This window comes from Gouania willdenowi, chromosome 10 (assembly GCF_900634775.1).
Source record: "Gouania willdenowi chromosome 10, fGouWil2.1, whole genome shotgun sequence".
NCBI classification, from domain to species: Eukaryota; Metazoa; Chordata; class Actinopteri; order Blenniiformes; family Gobiesocidae; genus Gouania; species Gouania willdenowi.
In genome coordinates, this window is record NC_041053.1 from 38,671,229 (window position 1) to 38,681,821 (window position 10,593).

At 41.8% G+C, this 10,593-nt stretch overlaps 2 protein-coding genes across 2 annotated transcripts in view; both read left to right on the forward strand.

Moving 5' to 3' along the window:
* afg2a (AFG2 AAA ATPase homolog A) overlaps positions 1–2,244 on the forward strand; it is a 166,170-nt gene extending 163,926 nt beyond the window's left edge. The window contains exon 17 of the mRNA XM_028460406.1: positions 2,007–2,244. Within this exon, the coding sequence (XP_028316207.1) occupies positions 2,007–2,183 (177 nt within the window). The 3' untranslated portion in view covers positions 2,184–2,244. The remainder of the gene's footprint in view (positions 1–2,006) is intronic.
* Positions 2,245–5,651: 3,407 nt separating this feature from the next.
* On the forward strand, positions 5,652–10,391 carry spry1 (sprouty homolog 1, antagonist of FGF signaling (Drosophila)). Its single transcript, XM_028460457.1, has 2 exons — positions 5,652–6,236; positions 8,599–10,391. Exon 2 carries the CDS (start codon positions 8,611–8,613, stop codon positions 9,727–9,729), a length of 1,119 nt encoding a protein of 372 aa, XP_028316258.1. The 5' UTR covers positions 5,652–6,236; positions 8,599–8,610; the 3' UTR covers positions 9,730–10,391.
* Positions 10,392–10,593: the final 202 nt, after the last annotated feature.

The following is a 10,593-nucleotide window of genomic DNA, read 5'->3' on the forward strand; positions in this document are numbered from 1 at the left end:
CTTATTAACAAGCTTTTTTGATATGATCAATCATCTAGGATCGATTGTTGAAGGACAAAATGTACGGTGGCTGGGAAGTGTCAGGTGAATGCAAAAAGGTCACGACACAAATACAAAATGGTCACAACACGAATGCAAAATGGCCACAACGGAAGTGTTTCCACAACGGAAGTGTTTGCGACAGACCAGTATTATGATATGATAGTCGGTATTATGATATGAAAAATATAAGAGTATCCTAATCAACTTTCACTTCTTCTCTGTTCTTCTCTGTTCTTCTCTGTTCTTCTCTGTTCTTCTCTGTTCTGGCGGGTTAAAAACATCCACCAGAATCGTGTCCGTCTGTAATACCGGTCCGTCGCAAACACTTCTGTTGCGGAAACACTTCTGTTGTGGCCATTTTGCATTCATGTTGTCACCTTTTTGCATTCGTGTTTTTCTGTAAATGCATTCACCTGACACTTCCCAGCCACTGTAAAAATGGGATCTGAGTTGAAAATCACCAAAAGTTATTTCTCAATGGCCACATGTAACCACAATGGTTACATGATGGTTTTTTTTAAATTCGGAATTAAATAATTCTGCTTCATGCTTACATGGAAACACCTTTATTCGCCTTTATTCAATTCCACTTCAGGTCTGGGGGGTTGGGAAGGGTTCTGATTGGACTTAAGGAGAACGTGACGGATTCACGTCTACCGGAAAAACAAGATTTTGAGTTGAAGGAGAACTTTATGATGACCGTCGTTATTAGTGAAGCTCTGTGTCCTGGTGCAGGGCTCCATGTCAACGATGAAGCGTGTGTGTGTGTGCGTGTGCGTGTGTCGTCATGTTTATCTTTCCGTCCATCCACTCTTTTCATCATATCTATATCTTTTAAGGCTCTTATTAAATGAATAGTCTCGGCTCGAGTCCAACGCATGCTTTTGGCGGCCATCTTGGATTATGTCGTCACCAGTGCGTCATAACGACAAGATCAGAGACTGTTAAAAAAATGGACGGGACAAGCTCCCAGGTGGAGTGAAGCTTTTATTTTTATAGCTCCCGCTGCTGACTGGCTGCAGTATAGGTCATAAGCCCCGCCTCCTCAATGATAACAGATGGAATGTGGGTCAAACTGTAAAGTTAAAATATTCGTCACATAATTTTTTTTCCAAACCTAAACTCTGCTGTGATCATTAGCTATTATCACCCTACATTGTGTTCAAGTGCTCCTTTTTCTGTGAACTTTGTTTTAAATAAGTTATTGGAGGTTAAAAAACAGGAATTTACATCATATATGACGATGATTGACAGCCGCGGGTCTTGCGTAGCTCTCTTTGTGAATAGCAGTTATGTCATGAAGGAAAGCTGAGACGCAATTTAACTACCGTAGATATTTAAGTGTAAATATATTGTGGTTTTGTACTAACCTCTGTGATCTGAACAAGACGTTGGTAGAATTTCCAGTGGGAAAGATACTTGTGTTCTTGGCGTAGCTGGGCTGCGTAAGTCATCGTACGCTAAATGGGCGGGGTGTCTTACCAGGGCTCCTCCCTCCGGACAATACTGTGCAGACTCTGGTTCCGAATGACGTCAAATTTGCAAGATGGACGCTCCCCTAAGAGCCGTGTATTGGCTTCAAAAACATTGAGTGGGAACAGCTACAGTACACGCCCACTGGACAAGACGAGCATGCGCAGAATGACCGTAATTAATTTCAAGCGGAACCAATGTTTACAAGATTGAGGAATTATTCAATTTGGAATTAAAATCAGAATAAACCAGCCACTTTCTTCGGATTTAAGTTTAATTCGGAATGGTCATTTTCATTTGGAATTAGGTGTTTACGAGGTCATTTTTAAAAAGATGATTACATTTTTATTCTGACTTAAAGGGCAATTAAAGCTCTCATGTAAATGTGGCCTTTGAATTGTTCCTGTAATGTGTGTGAGGTGATCACGTGACCCTCGGTGGCCCTCAGCGCTGCCTGTCAGTGTAATATCTGCGTCTGTTTCCTGTCGTAGATAACAGCAGTATGCAGAGAAGCCGCCCTCCTCGCCCTGCAGGAGGACATCAAAGCTCAGCTCATCCACACCAGACACTTTGAAAGGGCCCTGGACGCCGTGAAGCCCCGGATCCCCGACTCCCTCATCCAGACCTACATCAGCTATCAGCGGAGACACGGAGGCCTGGGATTCTAATGTCCACCACGCTGCTGCTCTATACGTTTAAATCTGTAATTAAAGACGTGTTTTTCTCATAGTGGTGGTTTGTGTCGTACATTTTTTAATTTACATCGTGTTCATGTGCTGTGGCTGCATCCTGCTGTTGTTTCAAACTCACATTCCATAAGAACGTTTTTGTATTTTCCTGTTTATCTCACTAATCCATTCTACTTAAAATGTATTTTTGGTTCACCGTAACATGTATATATCACGTATCACATTGTATGATAAAGGTCGTACAAGCTACATGTTAAAATTGGTTGGGTGAGGTTAAGAGGATGAGCATAAGTCGATGTTTGGATGAATTTCAGAACGTCTGAGTCTTTAATCGTTCTCCACTAAAAGTCCTGTTCTATATTTTGTTTTCATGTTTGTCAAAGCTGAAAATCCACGTTCACACACAAGTTCGTGCTAGCAAAGGGCATCAAGCACATTTGGCTAGTGCAACCAGGGATTTCCAGAAGCGTAGGCTGCGGGCGCAATGGCCTTCTGATTCCTTACCCGTTTAGCACCGAAAGAATATCTGTAATATTACGTGAATATCTGTAAAAGTCACGTTTTTCTATTAGCTCAGTCTGCTAGCGCGTAGCATCTCTTTTTCACTGCGCAGAATAGCTGCAACCCAACCAAACACTGGGTTACCAGCGCCCTCTGCTGGTCCAAACAAATATCTGGCGGCTGCAACTGAAGGAAAACAATCATTCTCTCTAAACATTTCCCCAATAATATAATACATCCAGAATAATCAGAAATGAAAGTAGACTTAGAACAGTCAGAAGAGTAGATTTAAACTCTTATTCCAACATTATTATACAATTTGTCCAACATACAAAATTAGGATTACATTATTTGTTCAGTTGAGATGAGTAAAATACCTTTCAATATTAGGGGTGTAAATATTATGTGGGTTTAGGCATTTTTAATAGCAGTTGTGGACTGTTTTATTGTTTTTGTAATCTCTGTTAACAGCTGTTGGATTGAAAAAGTCCAACAATCAGGGGTGTCAAACTCATTTTAGTTCAGGGGCCAAATGGGGTGCAGTTTAAACTCAAGTGAGCCACAGATTTTCTGTGGGAAAATGAGTAATTTCAACATTATTGTGCTCTAGTTTGCCCTTCTTTGTATACATAAAATACAAAATATGTAAGAAACTGACAATATTCAAGCAATAAGTGACAGATATCAGTCCCAACAGGATCTTCACTTTAAATTTCCTAGATTTTGTGACCAATTTCTACTTAGTTAAGGAAAATATTATGTCTTAATTTGAAGAATATTGCAGGATTTTGTAAGAATTTTGAGTTTTTTCAACAGTTTTATCCTTAAAAATGACGTAAGCACAGGGAAAACTGTGAGCCCCTGCAAATATTATTGAATTTCATTTTCACAATGATTCACATTTTTCTCTCTGTCTCTTTACTTTCTCCTTGGGGCCGACTTGGATGCTCCAAAGGGCCGAATTTGGCCCCCGGGCCATGAGTTTGACATGAATGACATAGAGTGAATATGTGGGGACAAAGTGAGAGAAAAGCATTCAGGGGTGTAAATATTAATGTGTGTTCATGCAGTTTTAATAACTGTTGGGGACTGTTTTATTGTTTTTTTAAATGTTGGTTTACAGCTGTTGGATTAAAAAACGTCCAACACTTAGACTTAATGTGTGAGTGTGAATGTGAGTGTCCGCAGAGAGAAAAACATTCATCATTTCATCATTTCCCATCCATGGAAAATCAGCTAATTGCTTTAATCGTCAGATTTCCGTCCGTTTCCGACCACAAAGCGCGGGGATCCGGGGGCCATGTGACCATCTGTCGGCTGTGTGTGTGTGTGTGTGTGTGATTGATTTTTAACATGTGAATGGGGATAAATTGACTTTGTATTGAACTTCCTTTTCTCATGGATCCGGATGTGGAGCATCCGATACACCAATCAAAGCAGACAGTCAGTGAGGGGTGAGGGGGGAGCCCCCCCACTGGCTGCAGGGCTGACTTTTTATTTAAGGTGGACCAGCAATGATCCAATGTGAGGACGTGCATTCATAACACTATAATATACTGTAGATCAGAGCAGGGGCCACAAATGTGTTAGTTTGATCTTATAGGGCCACATTATCTACATTCATGTCAACATTTAGAATAATAACCAATCTGAGCGTAACACAGGACAGAATTTAGGGGTTTTAGAGTCATTTTGTGTTATTCTTTGTATGTTTGTTTATTATGTGCTTTTCTGCGTTATTTGGAGTTTTTGTGTAATTCTGTTGTCGTTTTGTCATCTTCTGTGTTTTCTTGTATTTTTGTGTGTGTATTTCTATTGTTGGCAGTACTGTGAGTTTGCAGAGTCATTCTTTGTGTTTTTTTTTTGTCATTTTATATACTTTTGTTATCATTTTCTCAAATTTTGCATGTTTTTTGTGTAATTTTGTGAAATGTTCTCATAGTTGTGTGTGTTTCTGGAGTATTTTCTGTGTTTGTCTTGTCTTTTACTGTATTTTTTGTGTATTTCTACTGTTAGTATAGTATTGTGGGTTTGTGGAGTCATCTTTTTTTGGGGGGTGTTTTTATTGTCTTTTTGTTGTTATTTTCTGTAATTTTGTATGTTTTTGAGTCATTTTCTGTATTTTTGTTATTGTTTTGCATTATTTGTAGGGTTTTTCTGTAATTCTGTTGTCCTGTTTTTGTGTTTTTTCTGTAATATATAGATACATTGAGTCTTTTTGTGTACAGTATTTCTGTTGTTTTGTTTGCGTGTCTTTTTGTGTTTGTTTGTTTATGTGCTTTTCTGTTGTGCTTTTGTGTGTTTTTTCTATAAAATGCATCTCTTTTTTGAGGTTTTTTTTGTGTATTTCTGTTTTCATTTTGTTTATTTGTTTGTAATACTGTGGGTTTGCAAAGTCACATCAAGAATAAAGTCAAAATGTCGAGAAGGATTAAACTGAATTGGCCCTCGTCGGTTTCCGTAGATTTGACTTTATTGGCAAACCTTCAACTTTTATCACGATATTGTATTTGAGTAAATTTTGGAAATTTTGACTTTAATATCAACATTTTGACATCATTCTTGATTTGCACAGAATTGTTTTCTCCATCAAAATTGGGCCAAATCTGCTTCTGTAATTTCAGAAATGTTGGTTTATAGTTATTTCAGACACAAATAGCTGATATTAAGTAACACAATCTATTTTGCATTATGGATTTATATTAATGATGACGAACATCACATTTGTCTTTTATTTCTCACTCTTCTGGGACTCTACTGCTGTTCACAGTTTAACAGGAATGCAAACAAGGAAACGTGTTGCGTCATCATTAGTCAGTAGTTGTGTGTTATTCATAAAGTGAGTCTTTCTATTCTATTTCTAGTCCCAGGCCGGTTCCACCTTAAGTGCCGCTCACATCTCCCTCCCACATCTGCCCAATGAATCAGGAGCGGATGCAATGTATCCTTTTTCAGTGCCTGAATGGCCAATGGGAGTTGGCTTGTCGAGCAAACACTAAGCCCTGCGTTCCCATTCATTCAGTGCTGAACGGGATCGTGGAGAAGGACGGAGCGCGCGAGCAGAACGCGCACATTCAAGCTCGCGCTCAGCGTCATCCGAGAAACTGTGGATCTGCTGGATTTACGCACCTGCTTTAGATTCGATCCTTTCTCAACACTTCCTCACTGCTTGTCTTTGTTTTTTTTGACTCAGCGGACTTTCTAACTGGCTCGTCCTTGTTTTTTGGGGATCTCCGTCCCGAAGTGCGCAGACGCTCCGCCGTGGATCTTACTCCGTCCCGACCTCACGGACTAATAACGCACGCGTAAAACACGCACAACTTCTTTCCTCCACGTTTTTTGTTCACCACCGACAGAAGGGAATATTAATACGTGCAAAGGGATATTGTGACGTTTTGGATTAACCACCACACTGAATGTTACGCACAGGGCTTCCACCGTCTGCGTGCACACACTGTGCCTTTTATTCGGATGGAGGATTTGTAGAATAATCTCGTGGATGGATTCGACATTATGGATGCTCGCAAATAGGTACGCATTTGGTGAAGTTTAAGCTATTTCTTTTTACATTTTTTTTTTTTATTTTACGCATTTTGTGTTGGTTTTTGTGCGCCGCAGCAGCTTAGCGACCCTTTACGCACCACATATTCCTCCACACTGATATATTTTAGTCATCAGACGTCATAAGAAGTAGAATGTGAGGGTTTTAGTGTCCCGTTTTGCTGTGAAAGTTGATGGATTTTGCAGGTCTGCGTCGCTCCGTGGCTGCGCCGTAGCAAACACGTACCCCTCCCCCACGGCGCTTGTTTTCATTCATAAGTTTTTCTCTCTCTGTCTATTTACACGCTTCATCATCATCATCATCTTCTTCTTCTGTCTTCTGATCTCACGCTCTGAGGCTTTTCTAGCGACGCGTCTCCTTTTCTCAGCGGATTTATTCACGTTTCTTGTGCGTCTTTTTAAAAGTCCTGATTTCCAAAAGCACATAAAGTTGTTCATTAATTAAACTCACAGCAGCACCCAAAACGCTTATATTTTCTCCCATGTGTCTACAACATGTAAATTTGGTTCTTAAGATGATTATATTTGCATTTAAACCCCAATTTCTGACAGTTTTGTCCCAATCGGAGCCTTTTACGCACACATTTTCAACCGTTTCCTTCATAAAATCCACGTTGTTTTTGATCGGAACTTGATCTGACCTTGTTTTTTTGTAGCTCTCCTTTTGTCGTCCCCCCCCCCCCCCTCCCAATTTCTCAAAAAAAAAAAAAAAGCTTTTCTGGTATTAGAATACTAAGTGAGGCAGCTCATTTAGTTCCCTTGGATCGTGTCCTCATTTCGTCGCCGCGGTTGCATTTAAATGTTAACTAGTCATAGAAATGTAAATGAGCAAAGGGAAGTGTTTGTAGGGCCCACTGAAGTTTTTAGAAGAGTGGAGTGTATTGGGGAGGAAGGTACAAGAAAGTTGTGTTAATGGTCAACTTTATTTTCACGGGTTGCCTCACTTCACTGGATCAAAAAGTGACAAACTGTCAAAGCTGACGAGATGAAAAGAGTCCAACACACATTTGTGTTCCTTGGTCTCCCATAGGCATCATTGTATCACACTTAGGGCTGGGCGATATGGACCAAAACTCATATCTCAATATTTTTTTCTCAAAAACGCGATATGCGGTATAAATCTCAATCAGTTCAATTCAAATGAAGTCTGATCAGAAAGACAATTGAAAATACCACACAGGCACATTTATTAACAAGCAGCTGCACAATGTGTGCCACTTCTGTCTTTTTCTTCTCTAAGGGACAGCACGTGTGAGTGAGTTCTGTAGTGTGGCTTGTTTAAGTGAAGGTCTGGGTTAGGACGCACTCAGAAAACCATCTAACCGTGCTTTTTATGCTGTTCTGAGAAGTAGTGAAAGCAGCAACTCCTTAAATACGTTTTTTTAAAACAAAATATGATGTAAAAATATATGTATATATGTATATTATTTCATATAGGCAATATTGTAATTTACTATATCTTGGAATCTCGATATATCGCCCAGACCTGATCACACTGTGTTTTCATTAGAGCTTGGCGATTCTTCGAGTTTTCTATTTTAAGGATATAAAAAATTACAATATCGCCTGTATCAGTATTTCTACATTTTATAGCTTATTTTGATTTAAAAACACTTGCTTTAGAAGTCGCTGCTTTCACTACTTCTGAAAACAGCACAAAAAGCACAGTTAGATGGATTTCTGAGTGCATCCTAACCCAGACCTTCACCTAAACAAGCCACACTACAGAACTCACTCACACATGCTGTCCCTTAGAGGAGAAAAAGACTTAAAGTGACATTTATTGTGCAGCTGTTTTTTAATAAATGTGCCTGTGTGGCATTTCGCATCAGCAAATTTAACCCAGAGTCTGGTCAGACTTCATTGAGTTAAAAATATTGAGATTTATATCATATATCGGCATTTTGAAAGAAAAAAACTATACATATGAGTTTTGGGCCATATCACCCAGCCCTATTCCATACACACACATTCATTGGTGTCCCATAGACGTCATTGTATCACACTGTCAACTCAACCTTTATTTATAAAGCACTTTTAAAACAACCGTAGTTGACTAACAGACTGTACAGATTAACAAAAACAATGGTTAAGAACAAACCAAAAGTAGAAAAACACAGAGAAAAGAGATTAAAACACATTTAGATTTGCCGTGTTCTTTCAACTTTGATTAAAAGCCAAGAAAAAGAGGTGTGACACTTTGTTTTCGTGGTTTTTTTTCCTGGAATTGTGTGAAAGCATCAGAGGAAGAAGCTTCCACCGTGTTTTGTCTCTGTCTGATGATGTCTCTTTCCTTCCTGTCTCTCCCCGCGCCCCCGTGTCTCCCCGACAGGTTTTCCGATGCATGTCCACGGTGAATGTCGGAAGTGGTGATCCCCCCCAGATGGAGCTCCAAAGTCAACATGGCCCGGGTGGTTCATTAGTGGTGATCCAGCAGCCGTCCCTAGAGAGCCGGCAGAGGTCGGATTACGAGCGCGAGCTGCACCAGCATGCTGCTGCCATCCTGTCGTTGGACCAAATCAAGGCCATCCGCTCCAGCAACGAGTACACAGAGGGGCCCTCGGTGGTGCGGAGGCCGCCCGCGCCCCGCATGGCCCCTCGGCCCCAGGAGAAGCAGGAGAGGACTCACGAGGTCATCCTTGTCAATGTGAACAACAACTACGAGCACCGGCCGTCGGGTCACCACCATGTGGTGGTCATGGCCGGGGGCCAGCAGCATCATTACGGGGGCGGCCGGGCCCCGGGGCTGAGCCGTTCCACCAGTACGGGGAGCGCCGCCAGCTCAGGGAGCAACAGCAGCGCCTCGTCCGAGCAGGGACTCCTGGCGCGCTCACCGCCCGTCCGGCCGGGCGTCGTTAGCTTACAGCACCAGCACCGCGTGGAGCGGCCTGTCCGGACTCAGCCAAGGGCCAAAAGCCCTTTGCAGCCCCAACAGGGACCTCACCTTCACCACCAGCCCCCCATAGAAGCTCCACTAAAGCCTCCTCAGGGCAAAGGGAAGCCAGACTTTTCACCAGTATCCGCCTCCGGCCACCAGTTCATCTGCGAGCGTTGCGGAAAGTGCAAGTGCAGTGAGTGCACGGCCCCCAGGAGCCTCCCCTCGTGCCTGGCGTGCAACGGCCAGTGCCTGTGCTCGGCGGAGAGCGCCCTGGAGCACGGCACATGCATGTGCTTGGTAAAGGGCATCTTCTACCACTGCTCCAATGACGATGAGGGGGACTCGTGCGCGGACCAGCCGTGCTCGCTGTCGCGCTCCCACTGCTGCTCGCGCTTCCTGTGCATGGGATTAATGTCGGTACTCTTCCCCTGTCTGCTCTGCTACCCGCCGGTCAAGGGCTGCCTGAAGGCCTGCCAGCGCTGCTACGACCGCGTCAACAGGCCCGGCTGTCGCTGCAAGAACTCCAACACTGTGTACTGTAAACTGGAGAGCTGGGCCCAACAGAACCAGGAGAAACCCTCCTGATCTCCACCCCGGGTGCACCCGCAGGACACTCATATGATGACAATGATGATAGTCACAAATTAAACATTATAAGCACCTCCCACCCACTTCCTCCCCTCCTGGCTGCGGAGTAACTAAAACCACTCGACTATTTTTTTCGACTTTGACTTTCCTCTAGATCAGGACCGACTTTTACAAACCAGTGTTCGCCCTGACTGTTTCCGACTCTTTCTCCTCATTAACACTTATTTTCTTAATATATATATATATATATTGAAAAGTTTTCTTCCGTTTTAAGGCAGGCGGCTTCCTCCGGGTCGTCAGGCCTTTTGGTGGAAGCTTCCTCTCATCAAAATCTGTGAAGGACGATCTACTTATAGGGCAAATATGTAGCTGTTACCTGGTATTCATAGCTAAAGCAGGTATGTTGGAATTTCTAACCGTGGTTCCTACGCTCACGTCGCATTAACAAAAAGCACATCCATCTCCTAGTGTTCTCAATGTGGACATGTCTCTCTCTTTTCTCACCCATCCGAACTTTTTATTTTTCATTTCTGTAGCATTCTCCCATCATGTTCTGTTGTGTAAAGTTGTAAACGCTCAAAAATCCATAAGAGGAATTCTGGCTATTTTTCCTAAAGAAAGAAAGAAAAAATGTCTGTTTAAACATTGTTTTTGTTGTTGTAAAAAAATATTTATTATGTGAAGCTCTATTATTTTATGATATTTATTACAAGAGACAGTCTTAAATTTACTCATGTCTGAATATAACAAAAAATATCGAATACTTACTAAAAAAAAAAATTAAAGGGTGGCACACAAAAGAAAAACTATGTTAACTTTAATGCAGAAAATATATTAATGAATGAAAAAAAAAAAAAGCAC